Below are 22777 nucleotides of genomic sequence, written 5' to 3'. Positions count from 1 at the left end.
CCCTACCTTCACTAATAGGAGCAAGTACTGATTTTGCCCCAGATCCTTAAATGGCCCCCTTAAGGATTGAACTTACAACCTTGGGTTTAGCAGGCCAATGCTTAAACCACTGAACGATCCCTCCCCTTACCTTACACCAAGAGCTCTCTTAAGGGCTCCCAAATGAACCATGAAATGGTCAACCACACTTGTTGAACTTGTGAGAGCAGCAAATGAGGCTTCTAGTGGCTGTGAAAAGACCAAGTAGCTGCCTCTGAAGCAGGCAAAAAGGCCTCAGATCTCACTTGTTCCACAGCAATTCTAGCTTTCCCAGCCACACCACTGAGAAAGAAGAGACGAGCAGAAAAAGATGTGCAAAAATATTTTTGCAAAAAAGAAGAGGTAGATTAGGTAGGTAGCTTATGTCGATAGTTTTGTGTGTCACTGCCTGCTTCTGTGAGGTACTGAGCATCCTCAATTCATATTAGGCCAAATCCATAAATCTTATTCAGGTGTAACTCAGGTAAAATTCTTTAAAGCGTTGATAGTTCTCGGAAAACATCCACTCAATGTGCATTAGTAGTCAAAAACGCTAACAGAATGTTAGTAACCATTAGGAAAGAGACAGATAATAAGAGTGAAAATAACATCATGGCACTATATGAATCCATAGTACGCCCACACCTTTAATACTGTGTGTAGTTCTGGACACCCCATCTAAAAACAAATGTATGTTAGAATTGGGAAAAGTACCGAGAAGGGCAACAAAAATGATTAAGGGTATAGAATAGCTCCCATTCGAGAAGAGATTTAAAAGGCTAGGATTGTTCAGCTTGGATAAGAGATGACAAAGGGGGAATATGACCGAGATCTATGAAATCATGAACGCTGTGGTGGAATAGAAAAGGGAAAAGTGAACTATTATTTACTCATTTGCATAACAGAAGAACTAGGGGTTACTTGATTAAATTAATAGATTTAAAACAAAAACAAACAAAGTACTTTTCACACAACACACAGTCAACCCCTGGAACTCATTGCTAGGGGATGTTAAAATTCACTAATTGTATTTTTAACATCTTGGACATCATAAATTAGCCACCTTCAGTGAGGTTCATGTGGAGAAATATTTGGATCCAGTACTTTTGCTATCAGTAAATTTGACCAGCATTGTGTGCTGTCAGTCAGCTTCTCCATTGTCTCTTTCAAGAAAAATTAACCTCATTCACTTGATTCCAAGGTAAAAAGGGACCATTGTGATCATCTAGTCTGATCACCTCTAGAACACAGGCCAGAGAATTGCCCCAAAATAATTCCTACACCAGAGTTTTTTTTGTTTTGTTTTCTAAAAAAAAATCCAATCTTGATTTAGAAATTGCCAGGGTTGGAGACACAACCGCAACCCTTGGTAAATTGTTCCAATGGTTAATCACCCTCGCTATTAAAAATTTACACCTTAGGCAAATTAAAGAAAAGAAAATTGAGTTAACTTACTTATGCCTTTTCCAAGAAAAAAGATGACGGTCACAGCATTAGACAGCAATATATAGATTAAGGCATCTATGGAAAGATAAAACATGTTATTATCACCACCATGTAGCCTCAGACATGGGAAGTATTTCTAAGTGTTACAGTTTTGGACCTACAGTAGTAGCTACCTAGAGCCAGCTGGGACCTCCCAAAGACTCCACACCAGGGAACCAGGAGATGTCCTAAAAGGTGTTTGTGAAAAAGGTCCCTGAAGAGGGACGGGTGGAGGGATAGATAGGAGGGATAGATATGGAATCGGGTATCTGTTGCTGATGAATTCCAATGCCCAGTTGTCTGAGGTGATATTCCGCCATGTTGGATAGAATGTGGTTAGATGGTCAGTAAACTGATGGCTCTTGACAAAGCCTTATAATACGAAATTCTGAATTATAGAGTTGCCATTGAGAGATCTACCCTCTTCCAGTCTTTATCACTAGGGGTCATTTTGGAGTGATGTTGTCTAAGAACAAAGGTAACTAATAGTTAAAATATCAAAAGCTATATTTATTGGAGAATAGCTGTGTGGGAACAAGTGACACAATGAATAGGGGGAGGGATAGCTCAGTGGTTTGAGCATTGGCCTGCTAAACCCAGGGTTTTGAGTTCGATGAATATCATAGTGTCTGAGGCCAGAAGGAAGCACTCTTATCATCTATAACATGGTCCAGAGAATTTCCCCCAAACAATTCATGTTTACATTAGAGTAGATCCTTTAGAAAAAACATACAAGCTTGTTTGAATAATTTCCAGTGATGGAGGATCCACCAGACCCCATGATAAACTGTTACAATGTATAATCATGCTCACTCTTAAAAAAATATGCCTTATTTCTAGTCTGACTTTCCTAATTTCAATTTCCAGCCATTGGATTTTACTAGACCATTCTCTGCTAGACTAAAGAGCCCATTATGAAATATTTGTTCTCTATGTACGTACATGTAGATGCAATCAAGTCACCCCTTCTCTTTGTTAAACTAAATAGATTGAGCTCTTTGTGTCTATCACTATAACACATTATCTAATCCTTTAATCATTCTGGAGCTCTTTTCTGAACCCTCTCTAGTTTAATAGCTTTTTTCTTCAGTTGGGGACACTGGAACGGCACACAGTATTCCAGCAACACAGCGGAATACAGAGCTAATGTAACCTATATAGTCCTAATTAATATCATCCCCATGCCCTCTGGCCTGGGGCCTAGTGATCACTTTCCTACTGAAGGGGATGTGTGAGCTCCAGTGAAAGTGGTAAAGCTTTGCTGAGACAGAAATTACACCTGTTCCCATCACAGATGATATTTGTGGAATTGGCCTACCTGTGTGTCAGGAAAGGTGAGTGGGTTGCTGAACTGCACCAGTGGGATTGTGCCTCAAGAGATGAACAGCTCCTCCTGGAGATTCCAGGCATGGAGGGGGACCGCACCCTCAGCATCCTCGTGCCAAGGGCAGGGAAGGCCAGGACACTCTTCTCTCAGAAAGGCACAGAATCACTGAGCATGATGCCTGTCTTCCCACAGACTTTTTAGCTTTGCTGTCATTCCAGGACGCTCTGCACTCTGCTGTGTGAGGGGAGAGCCCTCCTCATCAGGAAAAGTTATAGTGAAGTACAGTGAAGGCCCCTGAAGTTCCCAGAAGAAGTTTCCCATCCAAGGGGATGCTCTTGCACTTCACTGTGAATAATTCCCCCCTGGGGCAGGGTATTAAACCTCACAGAGTCCTACAGAAAGTTGCTTGGTGCAATCCAGAACAGGCTGGTAAACATTTCCCTGATAAAACCCCACTGTGTTTGATCATCTGAGAAATCAAAGAAACTCACTATAGTCATCCAGCTATTGCTTTGCAAAATTGCTGTATTAGAAGGAGCATTGCCAGCAGATCGAGGGACGTGATTATTCCCCTCTACTCGGCACTTGCGAGGCCACACCAGAAGTATTGTGTCCAGTTTTGGGCCTCACAATACAAGATGGATGTGGAAAAATTGGAAAGAGTCCAGCAGAGAGCAACAAAAATTATTAGGGGCTGGAGTACATGACTTATGAGGAGAGGCTTAGGGAACTGGGCTTATTTAGTCTGCAGAGGAGACGGGTGAGGGGGGATTTGATAGCAGCCTTCAACTATCTGAAAGGGGGTTCCAAAGAGGATGGATCTAGGCTGTTATCAGTGGTGGCAGATGACAGGCAATAGTCTCAAGTTGCAGTGGGAGAGGTCTAGGTTGGACATTAGGAAACTATTTCACTAGGAGGGTGGTGAAGCACTGGAATGGGTTACCTAGGGAGGTGGTAGAGTTTCCATCCTTAGAGGTTTTTAAGGCCAGGCTTGACAAAGCCCTGGCTGAGATGATTTAGTTGGTGTTGGTCCTGCTTTGAATAGGGGATTGGACTAGATGACCTCCTGACGTCTCTTCCAACCCTAATATTCTATGATACTAAAAGGACATACACCTCCATATGTCACATATTTGTCTTAAGAACATATGGTCACACAAAAGGTCCATCTAGCCCAGTATCTTGTCGTCCGACAGTGGCTAATGCCAGGTGCCACAGAGGGAATGAACAGAACAGGTAATCATCATTAAGTGATCCATCCTCTGTAGCCCATTCCCAGCTTCTGGCAAACAGAAGCTAGGGACACCATCCCTGCTGATTCTGGCTAATAGCCATTGATGGAACTATCCTCCATGAATGTATCTAGTTGTTTTTTGAACCCTCTTATATTCTTGGTCGTCACAATGTCCTCTGGCAAGGAGTTCCCGAGGTTGACTGTGTGTTGTCTGAAGAAATACTTCCTTTTGTTTGTTTTGAACCTGATTCCTATTAATTTCATTCCATGACCCCTACTTCTTGTGTTATGAGAAGGAGTAAATAACACTTCCTTATCTATGTTCTCCAAACCAATCATGATTTTATAGACCTCTATCATATCCCCCCTTAGTTGTCTCTTTTCCAAGCTGAAAAGTCTCGGGCTTATTAATCTCTCCTCATATGGAAGCTGTTCCATACCCTAAACATTTTTGTTGCTTTTTTCTGAAACTTTTCCAGGTCCAATATATCTTTTTTTGAGATGGGGATGCAGTATTCAAGATATAGGTGTACCATGGATTTAGATAGAGGTAATATGGTATTTTCTGTCTTATTCTCTATCCCTTTCCCAATGATTCCCAGCATTCTGTTTGCATTTTGACTGCCGCTGCATATTGAGTGGATGTTTTCAGAGAACTATCCACAGTGACTCCAAGATCTCTTTCTTGAGTGGTAACACCTAATTTAGACCCCATCATTGTATATGTATAATTGGGATTATGTTTTCCAATGTGCATTACTTTGCATTTATCAACACTGAATTTCATCTGCCATTTTGTTGCCCAGTCACCCAGTTTTGAGAGATCTTTTTGTAGCTCTTTGCAATCTGCCTGGGACTTAATTATCTGCAAATTTTGCCACCTCGCTGTTTACCCCCTTTCCCAGATCATTGATGAATATGCTGAATAGGACTGGTACTAGTACAAACCCCTGGGGGACACCACTATTTATCTCTCTCCATTCTGAAAACTGACCATTTATTCCTACCCTTTGTTTCCTATCTTTTAACCAGTTACCAATCCATGAGAGAACCTTCCCTCTTATATCATGACTGCTTACTTTGATTAAAAGCCTTTGGTGAGGGACCTTGTGAAAGGCTTTCTGAAAATTTAAATACACTATATCCACTGGATCCCCCTTGTCCATATGCTTGTTGACCCCCCTCAAAAAATTCTACGAGATTGGTGAGGTATGATTTCCCTTTACAAAAAATATGTTGACTATTTCCCAACAAATTATGCTCATCTATGTGTCTGACAATTCTGTTCTTTACTATAGTTTCAACCAGTTTGCCCTGTATTGAAGTCAGGCCTGTAATTGCCAGGGTCACCTCTCAAGACCTTTTTAAAACTTGGCATCACATTAGCTATCCTCCAGTCATTTGGTACAGAAATTGATTTAAATGATACATTACAGACTACAGTAAGTAGTTCTGCAATATCACATTTGAGTTCCTTCAGAACTCTTGGGTGAATACCATCTGGTCCTGGTGACTTATTATTGTTTAGTTTATCGATTTGTTCCAAAACCTCCTCTAATGACACCTCAATCAGGGACAGTTCCTCAGATTTGTCACCTAAAAAGAATGTCTCAGGTTTGGGAATCTCCCTCATATCCTCGACCGGGAAGACTGATGCAAACAATTCATTTAGTTTCTCTACACCAGCCTTATCATCCTTGAGTGCTCCTTTAGCATCTCAGTCATCCATTGGCCCCACTGTTTTTTTGGCAGGTTTCCTGTTTCTGATGTACAGAAAAAAAAATTGCTATTACTTTTTGAGTCTTTGGCTAGCTGTTCTTCAAACTCTTGTTTGGCCTTCCTAATGATATTTTTACACTTCATTTGCCAGAGTTTATACAATATGGAGATATACCTATCTCATAGAGCTTGAAGGGACCCTGAAAGGTTATTGAGTCCAGGCCCCTGCCTTCTCTAGCAGGACCAAGTACTGATTTTGCCCCAGATACCTAAGTAGCCCCCTCAAGGATTGAACTCACAACCCCCAGTTTAAACAGGCCAATGCTCAAATCACTGAGTTATCCCTCCCCCCTTATTTTCCTCCCTAAGATTTAACTTCCACTTTTTAAAGAATGCCTTTTTGCCTCTCACTGCTTCTTTTACTTTGTTGTTTAGCCTTGGTGGCTCTTTTTTGGTTCTCTTACTAAGGGTTTTTTAATTTGGGGTATATATTTCAGTTGACCCTCTATTATGGTGTCTTTAAAAAGTTTCCATGCAGCTTTAAGGGATTTTACTTTTGGACTATAACCTTTACTTTTTGTTTAACTAACTTCCTCATTTTTGTGTAGTTCCCCTTTCTGAAATTAAATGCTACAATGTGTGGCCCCTCTGGTGTTTTCCCACAACAGGGATATTAAATTTAATCATATTATGGTCACTATTACCAAGCTGTCCAGCTATATTCACTCCTTGGACCTGATCCTGTGCTCCACTTTGGACTAAATTGAGAATTGCCTCTCCTCTTGTGGGTTCCAGGACCAGCTGCTTCAAGAAGCAGTCACTTAAGGTGTCAATAAACTTTATCTCTGCATCCTGTCCTGAGGTGATATGTACCCAGTCGATATGGGGATAGTTGAAATCCCCCATTATTATTGAGTTTTTTATTTTAATAGCCATTCTAATCTTCCTGAACATTTCACAGTCACTATCACCATACTGGTCAGGTGGTCGATAATATATCCCTACTGCTATATTCTTATTATTAAAGCGTGGAATTATTATCCATAGAGATTCTATGGTACAGTTTGGTTCATTTAAGATTTTTACTTCATTTGATTCTATGCTTTCTTTCACATATAGTGCCAGTCCCACACCAGCAAGACCTGTTCTGTCCTTCTGATATATTTTGTACCCTAGTATTACTGTGTCCCACTGATTATCCTCATTCCACCAAGTTTCTATGATGCCTATTATGCCAATAAACTCATTTAATACGAGGCAGTCATCTTTGTTGTTGCTTAACGTTTGGTGAATGTACATTTCTTTCCTCTGATCAGCCCCAGTCTGACACCCCTGCCCTGACCAGCCAGATTTACAACCTGCCAGTAAAAAATACCCAGATTCTCCTCACTCACAATTGCAAAACTCACTCACCTCCCACTCACTGCAAAAGGAGAAAGGTCCTGACCTCCACTTCTCTGAATGGGGAAATCACTGACCCTTCCCTTTTCAAACTGCAGAAGCCAACTTACCCCTTTCCTCCTTGAGTTGGGCTGCAAAAGAAAAACAAAAGAAACACTTTTTCATATATGTACTTTATTGCTTTCAAATTAGTGGCCCAGTACGGTTCCCAGTGTAGCCAATGGAAGATGACACTGAGTTCAAAACAGGAAGGCTCATGTCTTGGAATAAGTGATGCTCATTTTTTCTGACACCACCACTCTGACCCCATGTGATTGTGTACTTAAATGGAACCTTAACAATTTCTTCATGAATTTGTTCTGTGAAAGAGGCACAGGGTCAGCACATGTTATATGAAGGGGATACATTTTTCTCATGTATCTGAGTGTAAAGGACATAAAGTCAGTGCAGACTTACTCATTTGCTTCTGAACATGAAATGTTACAATAACCTCAAGATGCTTATTTTTCAATCCAAGAAAAAACTGTACTTTATATTTTCTGGTAAAACTTTCATGACATTATCAGGTGCATGACACTAAATATGCAGGGGTTGGGAGCAATTGGGAAAAGTAGAATCAAAGAGGTGCATTTTGAAAGTAGCTGGGAAACCTGAGAGGTTTGGACCATTCTGGTTTTGTGTAGGATTGAGATCTGTAATCTGAATCCAGCTTCCATGCAGTTTAACCTTCTATCTCACAAGCATCCCCCTATTGGCTCACAATGTCCAGGCTCCAGTGGAGCATAGTAGTCAGTGAGGGTCATTGTCTCAAAAAATAAACAGTCATTTCAAAATGAAAAAAATGAAATGTTCCATTTTAACAAGATGGAAACAAAAAGTTTTGACTTCACTGAAACACGTTTCTTTCTTTTTCTCCTCGCTCTACTCCTTCCTCCACCCTGTAGTAGAGAGAGAGAGAGCCTGGAGCATGGGGCTTGGTGCCAGACCTGTGGCCTGAAACAGAGACCGTGACCCACGTCAGGCCATGTATTAAAGTAGATGTTTACAAGTTCACTGTCCAGTACATGAACTTGTCAAAGTTGTTGCTCGTGTGCTAGGCACAAAATATTTATGTAAATACATTCCACCTACTACAGACACATTCCAATTTTATATAAGATAAGATGGTTTCAGACAACAATGAATGGAGATGTTTTGCTCAAGATACGAGGAAGAAGGGGAGATACAAATCAGATGTCACAAAACATGTAAGTTGTTTGTCCCAGTTGTTTGTCCCAGTCTATTAGTGTCAGGGTACTTCGCCTTAACCCTTTGTGTAGCCTGGGGAACAGCAGAAAGTCCCATGGCTCCTTGCCACTGGACAATCATGTGTTAGTGAACCTGAAACCATGGAGCCAGGGTGCTAAGACTGTGCCTTCAGGGCAATAAACCTGGCCGAGTGCCTTTGTCACTGAACGATGCCTTTGATCTTTCTTTATGGTTAACACTGAGGTATGCATCCAAAGAAGTGGCCTGTAGCCCACGAAAGCTTATGCTCAAATAAATTTGTTAGTCTCTAAGGTGCCACAAGTACTCCTGGTTTTTTTTACTGAGGTATGCTGAATTAGCAGGCTACATTATCTGCTAGTGCTCCTAACACCAGCGCTCCATGGACAGAAGCACTGAGCAGCCTGAACAGCGTTACTGAGGCAACGACATTACACCCTTCAGCACTTAACAACAACCCTCTAAATTGTTTTTTTTATCAAAATAAACATGTTTCCATGGAAAGTTTCTGAAAATCCCTTCATCTGGTACTGAATACACTGGGCCAGAGAACAGACTATCTGGGTTTTATGTCCTGCTCTAACAAACATTCCTGTATGACTATCACCACTTCCTTTGCAGGGGGATTGTCAAAGAGCCTCCTCTGTGTTCTGCACAGGATGTGGGTTACGAGTTCGGAGGAATCTTTCTGGGGAAGACATTTCTCCTCCCATCCCTGAGGCAGCAGGTGGGGTGTCAGCATGGCCTCAGCTACAGCTTAGGCCCAGCTCTAGCAACTCTGTCCTGCTGCACTCCAGATTCAGAGTTTTGTCCTACAGGAGATATGTTCAGTTACTGGAGCTCATACATGTTTTTGCTCATTCCTGACTCCTTCAACCTCTCCTGTTCGGACCTTCTTTGAAAATTGCTAGTGAGGTCTCAGCTCCATGACATACATGATTCCAGAGGCCCTTATATGAACCCTCCTCTTCCCAGACCCAAGAGCCATACAATAAGAGAATCCCTGCTGCAGTCAGAGCTGTTAGAACCCATAAAGGGCATGCGAAGTTGGGTCTGTGGACTGTAGGTATTCAGTAAAATAGGCAAACTCACCAGTTTCCTCCTGGAGTTCCTCTGCAAAAGAAAAGTAGGGACAAAAAGAAAACAGTTCAGCATATGTCCATGGAGTTAAAAATTGAAGAGGGTGAATGAGATCATTTCTCTCTCCTTTCTGAGTAGCATAAATATCAGCCATAGTTAATGAAGAGCATAGACTATTCATAAGCTAGTCAATCTGTGGGCTAGTCCCATGCCCTTCCCCCTAGCTAGTAGAAAGACAAGATTCCCCCAAGCATCTGTACTGGTACCAGGGGATCTGTAAAAAGTGGTAAACTTGGTAAAAAGAGTACAGTTAGGGGGTAAACTTTGCAGATGATACTAAATTGGTCAAAATAGTTAAGTCCAAAGCAGACTATGAAGAGTTACAAAGTGGAAGGAACAGCAGCTGGTAGGGAGGTCAGCAGGTGAGGAACAGCAGCTGGTAGGGAGGTCAGCAGGGGAGGAACAGTGGCTGGCAGGGAGGCACAGCCAGCCAGAGCAAGTGTTCAGATGGCAGAGCCAGCAAGGTGTCTTTTCCCCCAGAGGGGAGGTGAACTCACACAGATGCACCTCTGAACCCTGGGTCCTCCAGGACAACCACTGTGAGTGGTGTATAGTAAAGAAGCAGAGAGGGGCACAGAAAAGGAACTTTTCATTGTAGAACTCAAGAACATGAGGCTGCCGGAGACGAGGGAGGCCAGGAAACTGCTCTGGAAAAGAGCGTCCTTGTATACAAAGCCCAAGACTCATGAGCATGAGGCCTCATTTCCCATCAGTCTGTGGAAATTTCTGTCTGCTTTACTCTCCGCTTTGTGAGGTGAGAACTCTCCGGATACCAAGGAAACACCCATGGGAGAGACTCCTGGAGCTCCCAGCAGAAGTCTCCCATAAGAGGGGATGATTGGGCCCTTCAGTAGAAATTATTCTCCTTGGCACAAAGAAGGTATTTATACTAAAGTTGTTATAGAAAGTTGTGTTGTGAAGCTAGAGCTCACTGCTAAAGATTTCCATAATGAAACGTCACTCTGTGTGATTGGCTGTCAGTCAAAGCAACTTCACTCTTGCCTTCCTGCCATTGTTCAGCAAAGGCAGAGACTTCTCAATGTGTCACCCCTTTTGTCTTTGTTTTTTCTTCAAATTTTCTACCACACTTCCCTCACAGAGGAAATGTCAGGCCCTTCCCGCTTCAAACTGCAGCCATCGGAGAAAACTTACGTTTGTCATCCCACGGTTGATCTGGGGGGAAAAAAAGTAAGACCATAAGAATGGCCCTATTCGTCAGACCAAAGGTCTATCCAGCACAATATCCTGCATACTGACAGTGGCCAATGCCAGGTGCACTAAAGGGAGTGAACCTAACAGGTAATGATCAAGTGATCTCTCTCCTGCCATCCATCTCCACCCTCTGACAAATAGAGGCTAGGGACACCATTCCTTACCCATCCTGACTAATAGCCATTAATGGACTTAACCTCCATGAATTTATCTAGCTCTCTTTTAAACCCTGTTATAGTCCTAGCATTCAAAACCTCCTCAGGCAAGGAGTTCCACAGGTTGACTGTGCGCTGTGTATTATGTGAACAAGTAAATAACTTTTTATTATTCACTTTCTCCACACCACACATGATTTTATAGACCTCTATCATATCCTCCCTTAGTCTCCTCTTTTCCAAGCTGAAAAGTCCTAGCCTTTTTAATGTCTCCTCATATGGGACCCTTTCCAAACCCCTAATCATTTTAGTTGCCCTTCTCTGAATCTTTTCTAGTGCCAGTATATCTTTTTTGATATGAGGAGACCACATCTGTATGCAGTATTCGAGATGTGAGCATACCATCGATTTATATAAGGGCACTAAGATAATCTCTGTCTTATTCTCTATCCCTTTTTAAATGAATCCTAACACCCTGCTTGCTTTTTTGACTGTCGCTGCACATTACATGGACGTCTTCAGAGAACTATCCACAATGACTCCAAGATCTCTTTCCTAATTACTTGTAGCTAAATTAGCCCCCATCGTATTGTATGTATAGTTGGCATTATTTTTTCCAATATGCATTACTTTACATTTATCCACATTAAATTTTATTTGCCATTTTGTTGCCCAAGCACTTAGTTTTGTGAGATCTTTTTGAAGTTCTTCACAGTCTGCTTTTGTCTTAACTATCTTGAGTAGTTTAGTATAGTCTGCAAACTTTGCCACCTCATTGTTTACCCCTTTCTCCAGATCATTTATGAATAAGTTGAATAGGATTGGTCCTAGGACTGACTCTTGGGGAACACCACTAGTTACCTCTCTCCATTCTGAAAATTTACCATTTATTCCTACCCTTTGTTCCCTGTCTTTTACCCAGTTCTCAATCCATGAAAGGATTTTCCCTCTTATCCCATGACACCTTAATTTACAAAAGAGCCTTTGGTGAGGGACCCTGTCAAAGACTTTCTGGAAATCTAAGTACACTAATCCACTGGATCCCCCTTGTCCACATGTTTTTGACCCCTTCAAAGAACTCTTATAGATTAGTAAGACATGATTTCCCTTTACAGAAACCATGCTGACTTTTGCCCAACAAGTTATGTTCTCCTATGTTTCTGACAATTTTATTCTTTACTATTGTTTCAACTAATTTGCCCGGTACTGATGTTAGACTTAGACGTTAGGTCTGTAATTGCCGGGATCACCTCTAGAGACCTTTTTAAATATTGGCATTACTTTAGCTATCTTCCAGTCATTGGGTACAGAAGCCGATTTAAAGGACAGGTTACAAACCATAGTTCATAGTTCTGCAATTTCACATTTGAGTTCTTTCAGAACTCTTGGGTGAATGCCATCTGGTCCCGGTGACTTGTTACTGTTCAGTTTATCAATTAATTCCAAAACCTCCTCTAAAGACACTTCAATCTGTGACAATTCCTCAGATTTGTCAGCTACAATGTACGACTCAGGTTTGGGAATCTCCCTAACATTGTCAGACGTGAAGACTGAAGCTAAGAATTCATTTAGCTTCTTCGCAATGACTTTATAGTCTTTAAGAGCTCCTTTTCTATCTCGATCGTCCAGGGGCCCCATTGGTTGTTTAGCAGGCTTCCTGCTTCTGATGTACTTAAAATACATTTTGTTATTACCTTTTGAGTTTTTAGCTAGCTGTTCTTCAAACTCCTTTTTGGCATTTCTAATTATATTTTTACATTTAATTTGGCAGTGTTTATGCTCCTTTCTATTTACCTCACTAGGATTTGACTTCCACTTTTTAAAAGATGCCTTTTTATTTCTCACTGCTTCTTTTACATGGTTGTTAAGCCATGGTGGCTCTTTTTTTAGTTCTTTTACTGTGTTTTTTAATTTGGGGTATAAATTTAAGTTGGGCCTTTATTATGGTGTCTTTGAAAAGTGTCCATGCAGCTTGCAGGGATTTCACTCTAGTCACTGTACCTTTTAATTTCTGCTTTAACTAACCTCCTCATTTTTGCATAGTTCCCCTTTCTGAAATTAAATGCCACAGTGTTGGGCTGTTGAGGTGTTCTTCCCACCACAGGAATGTTAAATGACATTATATTATGGTCACTATTTCCAAGCGTTCCTGTTATCATTACCTCTTTGACCAGATCCTGTACTCCACTCAGGACTAAATTGAGAATTGCCTCTCCCCTTGTGGGTTCCGGTACCAGCTGCTCCAAGAAGCAGTCATTTAAAGTATCGAGAAATGTTGTCTCTGTATTTCGTCCTGAGGTGACATGTACCCAGTCAATATGGGGATCATTGAAATCCCCCACTATTATTGTGTTCTCTATTTTGATAGCCTCTCTAATCTCCCTTAGCATTTCATTGTCACTATCACTGTCCTGATCAGGTGGCTGATAATAGATCCCTATTGTTATATTCTTATTAGAGCATGAAATTACTATCCATAGAGTTTCTATGGAACATCTGGATTCATTTAAGATTTGTACTTCATTTGATACTACATTTTCTTTCATATATAGTGCAGCTCCCAGACCCCGCACGACCTGTTCTGTCTTTCCGATATATTTTGTACCCCGGAATGATTGTGTCCCATTGATTGTCCCCACTCTACCAGGTGTCTGTGATGCCTATTATATCAGTATCCTCCTTTAACACAAGGCACTCTGATTAACCCATCTTATTATTTAGACTTTTAGCATTTGTGTACAAGCAGTTTAAAACTTGTCACTGTTTATTTGTCTGCCTTTTTCTAATGTGTCAGTTTCTTTTTTTATGTGAATGTTTCTTGTCTGATGTGGCCTATACTTTATCCTCTTCCAGACTCTCCTCCTGACTAGAACCTAGAGAATCTTTATCAATAGACTTTCCTCTAAGAGAAGTCTCTGTCTGATCCACGTGCTCCGCTGTAGCAATCGGCTTTTCCCCATCTCATAAAAAATGCTCTGCAACCTTCTTAATGTTAAGTGCCAGCAGTCTGGATTCACTTTGGTTTAGGGGGAGCCCATCCTTCCTGTATAGGCTTCCCCATCCCAAAAGTTTCCCCAGTTTCTAATAAATCTAAACCCCTCCTCTCTACATCATCATCTCATCCACGCATTGAGACTCTGAAGCTCTGCCTGCCTACCTGGCCTGCGCATGGAACTGGAAGTATTTCTGAGAATGCCACCATAGAGGTCCTGGATTTCAGGCTCTTTCCTGGCAGCCTAAATTTGGCCTCCAGGACGTCTCTTCTCCCTTCCCTATTTCATTGGTACCTACATGTACCACGACCATCAGCTCCACCCCAGCACTACACCTAAGTCTATCTAGATGCCTCGAGAGATCCGCAAACTTTGCACCAGGCAGGCAAGTCACCATACAGTTCTCCCAGTCATCACAAACCCAGCTATCTATGTTTCTAATGATAGACTCTACCGTTACTAACACCTGCCTTTTCCTAATGACTGGAGTTCCCTCCCCCAGAGAAGTAATCTCAGTGTGAGAGGATACCCCAACGTCATCAGGAAGGAGGGTCCCAACTATGGGAAGGTTTCCCTCTGCTCCCGTTGACTGCTCTCCTTCCCTGATTCTTTCATCCCCCTTAACAATGCAGGGGTTGTCCTACCGGAGGTGGGACATAACTACAGTATCCTGGAAATCCTCATCAACCTACTTCTCTGCCTCCCTTAGCTCTTGCAGTTCCACCATCCTGGCCTCCAGAGCCCGCACTTGGTCTCTGAGGGCCAGGAGCTCCTTGCACTGAATGCACACATACGCCAGCTGCCCACAGGGCAGGTAATCATACATGCTGCACTCGGCGCAATAAACTGGATAGCCCCCAATCTGGTGCTGGGCTTCTGCCTGCATTCTCTCCTACAGCTACCTAGGTTAATTATAGGGTTATTGTTTAAATCACAAAATGTGATTATAGTTTAAGTAAAAGGTTTTAAAGAATTGCAAGTGTACCTCGCCCCCTTCCAACTCCCCTTCGAAACTCCCTGTTAGTGGCCCCTATTTGCAAAGCTCCCTGGTCATTTGCTCACTGCTTTATAAATCCCTGGCCTTCCTAATAGCCCCGCCCTCTGTCTAAGGCTCAGCCAATGAACAGAGTCGTCTAGATTTCAAACCTTGGTTAGAAGCTCACAGCTTCCAACTGCCGGCCACAGCACATAGTTCTTCAAACAAAGAGACAGACAGACAAACACAAGCTCAGCACACAGCAAGTAACCCCCAAACACAAACACACACTACAGACAGACACTTACCCCAAGGGTCCTGTATTTGCTCCTCCTTCACCTGGAGAACTCCCTTGTGTAAGTCCCGGTTAGCAGCCCCTGTTCACAAAGACACAAACACATTTAATTATATTCACTGTATGATCTGATGAGGAGCCTAATCCTGCTCATTCTCATGTAAATCTTTTCATTGATTTCATTGTGAGAAGAACTGGGCCCTTGATTATGTTATTATAATTCTCTGGCAAGAGCACAACCTGATATACCTTCAAATGTATGATTGTAAAGTTCACGTTTTCCCCTGGTTCTGTTCTATAAAGCAGACCCAAGGGTTTGCACATGTGATTCTGTCCCAGAAGAGAGAGGCCTCAAGGAAGACACAGGAAACCTCCCTCATACAGGTTATAGTGATACAAAATCAGTGCAAGTCTAGGACCAGATCCAAATTCACTGAAGTCAAGGGGAGACTTTCCTTTCACTTCAGTGGATTCTGAATCAGTCACTTGACACCAGATTCACAGAAGAATGTTGCCATCTCAGTGCCTCTTTTGGTGCCTAAATGCAGCATTGAGGCATCACTGACATTCTCAAACCCAAATCTCAAGTACCAATTAATCCCGTAGGTGACCGAAGTCCGCATGGTGTCTACATTTCTCTGGTCAGCAGGCACAAAGCCAACTAAATCCCGATGCAGCTCCACAGCTAATGAGCAGCTTGGAGCTCTCACTCACATGTAATCCCCAGCGGCCACAAAGTGGTATTCACAAACTAGGTGTCTCCCTGTCTATCCTGCAAGGGTGGCTGATCTCATAGCCTTGGTTAGAGCTGGCCAACAGGCTGAGGTCTGCACAAAAGAGAGGGGGTGTGCTTGTCCCAAAATACCCAGTAGCGCAATTACAAAGGGATCTGACAAAGCCAGATGAGTAGGAAACAAATTGGCAGATGAAATTCAAGGGTGATAAATGAAAAGCAATGAACATTGGAAAACATAATCCCAAATACACATACAAAATGGTGGGGTTTAAATTAGCTGTTTCCACTCAAGAAAGAGATCTTGGTGTCATTGAGTGGATGTTTTCTGAGAATTATCCACAATGTGCAGTGGCAGTAATAACAGCTAAAGGAATGTTAGGAATCATTAGGCAAGGAATAGATAATAATAAGAAAATATCATAATGCCACTATATAAATCTATGGTACTCCCACACCTTGAATACTGTTTGCAGTTCTGGTCACCCATTCTCAAAAAAAGAAAAAGAAAAATTAGAATTGGAAGAAGTAGAGAGAAGTGCAACAAAAAATGATTAGCGGTATGGAACAGCTTCCATATGAGGAAAGATTAAAAAAACTGGGACTGTTCAGCTTAGAAAGAGACGACTAAGGTGGGATATGATAGAAGTCTATAAAATCATGAATCACTGAAGAAAGTAAATAAGGAAGCATTATTTACCCCTTTACATAACACAAGAAACAGGGGTCACCCAATGAAATTAATAGGCAGTAAGTTTAAAACAACAAAAGGAAGTTCTTCTTCCCAGAAAGTACAGTCAACCTGTGGGACTTTTTGACAAAGGATGTTGTGAAGGCCAAAAATATAATAGGGTTCAAAAAGAAAGAAAGAAAGAAAAAAAAAGAATGAGATAAGTTCATGGAGGATAGCTCCTTCAATGGCTATTAACCAAGATGGCCAGGAGATGCAAGCCAGTGCTCTGGGTGTCCCTAAGCCTCTCACTATCAGAAGCTGGGACTGGATGTCAGGAAATAGATAATTTGATAAATTGTCATGTTCTGTTCATTCCCTCTGATGCATCAGGTACTGGCCACTGTCAGAAGACAAAAAGAGGATCCTGGGCTGGATGGATTGTTGATCTGACACAGTATGGCTGTTCTTATGTTGCTGCCCTAGAGCCTTTGTTCCCTGTCCCCAGTAAAGATCCCTGTGTTATACTGTTATTTTTGAGTGTGGCCTTTCATTTGTTGGGACTTGTATTAGTGTATTGTATTGTTCATGTGCTGGGTTATATTTCTTGTAAATAGATAAGTAGCATTATTCATTTTCCCAAGAGACAGCACTCCAGTGTCCCAAGCACAGACAGGAGTCACCTTGAGTGGAGGCACCAGGCGCTGAAAAAACAATCCAGGACCCAATGCATGCCAGGAGGGGAGACAAGCCACTCTGATTAGGAAGCAGCAGGGAGGAGCCTTAAGCCACATGCAGGGGAAGGGGGCTACGTGAAATAAATTGTTGGCATTTCCCTCAGAGAGCTGTCTGTGCAGCAGGAAGGCCTGAAGGATCCTCTGACTCCTGAGAGGCACAACAAAATTGTCAGGGAGTCAGGGAGTGCAGGGGATGGGAAATTCCCCTGCTGCCAGTGACAGGTTTGATTCTGAACCCAGGCTGCTGTCGGGCAGAGGTACCCCTCCCTTTTGAGGAAGCTCTAGCAAAATGAAGGAACACTCACATACCACATTCTACACTAGGGATTAGGTCAGTATAACTACATCACTCAGGGGTGTCATACCCCTATATGTGACATAGTTATACGGACATAGATAATAGATCTGTAGTGTAGACCTAACCTAAGTTTCCTGGAAAGTTAATGGGACTTAGTCTCCAAAGTATCTAAGTGGGAGGTCTAGGTTGGATATTAGGAAAGTATTTCACTAGGAGGGTGGTGAAGCACTGGAATGGGTTACCTAGGGAGGTGGTGGACTCTCCTTCCTTAGAGGCTTTTAAGGCCAGGGTTGACAAAGCCCTGGCTGAGATAATTTTGTTGGTGCTGATTTGAACAGGGGACTGGAATGGATGACTTCCTGAGGTCTCTTCCAACCCTAATATACTATGATTCCAAAAGGAAATACACCTCCATGTGTCACATATTTGTCTTAAGAACATAAGAATGGCCATACTGAGTCACACATAAGGTCCATCTAGCCCAGTATCCTGTTGCCCGACAGTGGCCAATGCCAGGTGCCACAGAGGGAATGAACAGAACTGGTAATCATCATAAAGTGATCCATCCCCTGTCACCCATTCCCAGTTTCTGGGAAACAGGGCCTAAGGACACCATCCCTGCCCATCCTGGCTAATAGCCATTGATAGACCTATCCTCCATGAATTTATCAAGTTGTTTTCTGAACCCTCTTATAGTTTTGGCTGTCACAATGCCCTCTGGCAAGGAGTTCCACAGGTTGACTGTGTGTTATATGAAGAACTACTTTCTTTTATTTCTTTTGAACCTGGTGCCTATTAATTTCATTCCACGACCCCTACTTCTTGTGTTATGAGAAGAAGTAAACAACACTTCCTTATCTACTTTCTCCATACCAGTCATGATTTTATAGATCTCAGTCATATCCCCCCTTACTTGTCTCTTTTCCAAGCTGAAAAGTCCCACTCTTATTAATTTATCCTCATATGGAAGCCATTCCATACCCTAGCAACAAGAAATGTGGTGGCACCTTAAAGACTAACAGATTTATTTGGGCATAAGCTTTCGTGGGTAAAAATCTCACTTCTTCGGCTGCATAGAGTGAAAGTTACAGATGCAGGCATTATATACTGACACATGGAGAGCAGGGAGTTACTTTGCAAGTGGAGAACCAGTGTTGACAGGGCCAATTCAATCAGGGTGGATGTAGTCCACTCCCAATAATAGATGAGGAGGTGTCAATTCCAGGAGAGGAAAAGCTGCTTCTGTAATGAGCCAGCCACTCCCAGTCCCTATTCAAGCCCAGATTAATGGTGTTAAATTTGCAAATGAATTTTAGTTCCGCTGTTTCTCTTTGAAGTCTGTTTCTGAAGTTTTTTTGTTCAATGATAGTGACTTTTAAATCTGTAATAGAATGACCAGGGAGATTGAAGTGTTCACTTACTGGCTTATGTATGTTACCATTCCTGATGTCCGATTTGTGTCCATTTATTCTTTTGTGGAGGGACTGTCCGGTTTGGCCAAATTTGCAAATTTTGGTTCTCTTACTAATGTTTTTAAATTTGGGGTATACATTTCAGTTGAGCCTCTATTATGGTGTCTTTAAAAAGTTTCCATGCAACTTGCAGGGATTTTACTTTTGGCACCATAACCTTTAATTTTTGTTTAACTAACTTCCTCATTTTTGTGTAGTTCCCCTTTCTGAAATTAAATGCTATAGTGTTGGGCTACTGTGGTGTTTTCCCACCACAAGAATGTTAAATTTAATCATATTATGGTCACTATTACCAAGCGGTCCAGCTATCTTCACTTCTTGGACCTGATCCTGTGCTCCACTTTGGACTAAATCAAGAATTGCCTCTCCTCTTGTGGGTTCCAGGACTATCTGATCCGAGAAGCAGTCATTTAAGGTGTCAGGAAACTTTTTATCTGCATCCTGTCCTGAGGTGATATGTACACAGTCAATATAGGGATAATTGAAATCCCCAATTATTATTGAGTTTTTTTTATTTTAATAGCCATTCTAATCTCTCCAAGAATTTCACGGTCACTATCACCATCCTGGTCAGGTGGTCGATAATATATCCCTACTGCTATATTCTTATTATTAAACCATGGAAATACTATCCATAGAGATTCTATGGTACAGTTTGGTTCATTTAAGATTTTTACTTCATTTAATTCTATGCTTTCTTTCACATATAGTGCCAGTCCCCCACCAACACAACCTGTTCAGTCCTTCCAATATATTTTGTATCCTGGTATTACTGTGTCTCATTGATTATCCTCATTCAGCCAAGTTTCTATGATGCCTATTATTTCAATATCCTCATTTAATATGAAGCAGTCATCTTTGTTGTTGCTTAACATTGGGTGAATGAAAATTTCGTTCCTCTGATCAGCCCCAGTCTGACACCCCAGCCCTGACCAGCCAGATATTCAACCTGCCAGTAAAAAATACCCAGATTCTCCTCACTCACAATTGCAAAACTCACTCACCTCCCACTCACTGCAAAAGGAGAAAGATCCTGACCTCCACTTCTCTGAATGGGGAAATCACTGACCCTTCCCATTCCAAACTGCAGAAGCCAACTTACCCTTTTCCTCTTTGAGTTGGGCTGCAAAAGAAAAACAAAAGAAACACTTTTCAATATATGTACTTTATTGCTTTCAAATTAAGGGCCAAATACTGTTACCAGTGTAACCAATGGAAAACGACACTGAATTTAATGAAGGAAGGCTCATGTCTTGGAATAAGTGATGCTCATTTTTTCTGACACCACCACTCTGCCCCCACATGATTTTGTACTTAAATGGAACCTTAGCACAATTTCTTCATGAATTTGTTCTGTGAAAGAGGCAGAGGGTCAGCACATGTTACACGAAGGGGTTACATTTTTCTCATGTATCTGAGTGTAAAGGACCCTAAGTCGGTGCAGACTTACTTTTTTTCTGCTAAAACTTTCATGATATTATCAGGTACGTGACACTATTATTTGCAGGGGTTGGGAGCAATTGGGGAAAGTAGAATCAAAGAGGTGGGTTTTGAATGTAGCTGGGAAACCTGAGAGGTTTGGACCATTCTGGTTTTGAGCAGGATTGAGCTCTGAGTCTGAATCCAGCTTCCATGCAGTTTAATGCTCTGTTTCACAAATATTCCCCTATTGGCTCACAATGTCCAGGCTCTAGTGGAACATTGGTGCCAGTGAGGGTCATTGTCTCAAAAAATAAAGAAAAAGTCATTTCAAAATGAAAAAAATAAAAATGTTCCATTTTAACAAGGTGAAAACAAAACGTTTTTACTTTGCTGAAACACTTTGTTTCTTTCTTGTTCTCCCCCCTCCACCCAATAGTAGACAGACCAAACCCAGATCACGGGGCCTGGTGCAAGACCTGAGGCCTGAACCAGAGACTGTGACCCAAGTCAGGCCGTGTATTAACGTAGATGTTTACAAGTTCACTATCCAGGGTCAGGAAGAACGGGAGGTAAAAAACAGATGTAACGAAACACGTAAATTGTTTGTCCCAATTATTTGTCCCAGTCTATTAATGTCAGGGTACCTCACCTTAACCCTTTGTGTAGCCTGGGGAACAGCAGAAAGTCCCATGGCTCTTTGCCACTGGACACTCATGTGTTAGCGTGCCTGTAATCACAGAGCCAGGGTGCTAAGACTGTGCCTTCAGGGCAATAAACCTGGCTGAGTGCCTTTGTCACTGAACCATGCCTGTGATCTTTCTTTATGGTTAACTTTGAGGCATGCAGAATTAGCAGGCTACAATATCTGGGCACACAAAGTTTGGTCTGTGGACTGTAAGATGCAAATATGACACATGATGCTTCTCTACTAATGTGTTCTTGGTCAGAGCTCCCTCCATGTACGTACTTATAAAAGTGTGATTAAGTCACCCCTTCGCTTTGGTAAGCTAAATAGATTGAGCTCTGGAGTCTATCAATTTAAGGTATGTTTTCTGCTACCTTAATCATTCTCGTGGTTCTTCTCTGACACCCAATATATCAAGTTTGTTCTTCAACTTGGAACATCAGAACTGGACACAGTTATATAACTGTGCATTTCACCACATCCTGCTGTCTCTGCTGCTTGCACACTACATCACAGATTACATCCCATTTCTTACATGCCATCTCATCCACACATGTGTGCAAGGTAACATTTCAAAATCCTCTGACAAAAACCTGCCAGCAGAGGACACATTTCTGAAGACCTGAGAATTAACTGAGCTGAAAGAGGAGCACACAATTAAAAGTTAACATTTCCTGACAGTGGCAACCTTTTGCAGCTAGCAGAAGAAATAACCAGCCGCACCTTCAGATGTGGTCTGTCAGTGGCTACCCCAGTCTGTGTTAACTTGTTCCTCCTGACTTTTCAAAGACAGAGCTAAATAGGCTCCATTAGGAGTCTTTTGTTATTTTAAGTGCTCAATAAGAGCTGAAATCACTTGTGGTGGGACAGTATTTCTGCCCAGCCTGCTAAGAGCTGAAATTCACTAAGAGCTGACAATCACTAAGAGTTGGGTGGACTCTCAAGACACTGACCAGAAGAGGTCACAACAGAGAGGCAGGTGGCAGAAGGTGACCGGCGAGCAGAACAAGCAGCTGGTGAGGTGGCCAGCAGGGGAGGAACAGCAGCTGGTAGGGAGGTCAGCGGGGGAGGAACAGCAGCTGGTAAGGAGGCCAGTAGGAAGGAACAGCGACAGGTGGGACAGCCAGCCAGAGCAAGCGCTCAGAAAGCGGAGCAAGCAAGGTGCCTTTTTCCCCAGATGGGAGGTGAACTCCCACAGATGCACCTCTGAACGCTGGGTCCTCACTGACCAAGGACAACCACTGTGAATGGTGTATGGTGAAGAAGCAGAGAGGGGCACAGAAAAGGAACTTTTGGTTATAGAACGTAAGAACAGGAGGCTGCCAGAGACGAGGGAAGCCAGGAAACTGCTCTGGAAAAAGAGCCTCCATGTATACAAAGCCCAAGACTCAGGAGCATGAGGCCTCATTTCTCATCAGTCTTGGGCTCTGTGGAAATTTCTGTCTGCTTTACTATCCGCTTTGTGGGGGGAGAACTCTCTGGATACCAAGGAAACATCCCTGGAGAGGATCCTGGAGCTCCCAGCAGAGTTTTCACATA

At 42.2% G+C, this 22777-nt stretch overlaps 1 protein-coding gene across 1 annotated transcript in view; it reads right to left on the bottom strand.

Moving 5' to 3' along the window:
- LOC117870324 overlaps positions 1–22777 on the bottom strand; it is a 132926-nt gene that overhangs the window by 91385 nt on the left and 18764 nt on the right. The window contains exons 6-12 of the mRNA XM_034757424.1: positions 21836–21876; positions 20234–20254; positions 15235–15303; positions 10743–10763; positions 9543–9563; positions 7295–7315; positions 1474–1539 (exon numbers count right to left, since the gene is read on the bottom strand). Of these exons, the coding sequence (XP_034613315.1) occupies positions 1474–1539; positions 7295–7315; positions 9543–9563; positions 10743–10763; positions 15235–15303; positions 20234–20254; positions 21836–21876 (260 nt within the window). The remainder of the gene's footprint in view (positions 1–1473; positions 1540–7294; positions 7316–9542; positions 9564–10742; positions 10764–15234; positions 15304–20233; positions 20255–21835; positions 21877–22777) is intronic.

The sequence above is a fragment of the Trachemys scripta genome, unplaced genomic scaffold, assembly GCF_013100865.1.
Source record: "Trachemys scripta elegans isolate TJP31775 unplaced genomic scaffold, CAS_Tse_1.0 scaffold_26, whole genome shotgun sequence".
NCBI lineage: Eukaryota > Metazoa > Chordata > Testudines > Emydidae > Trachemys > Trachemys scripta.
This window is presented reverse-complemented; position numbering and strand designations above follow the sequence as displayed.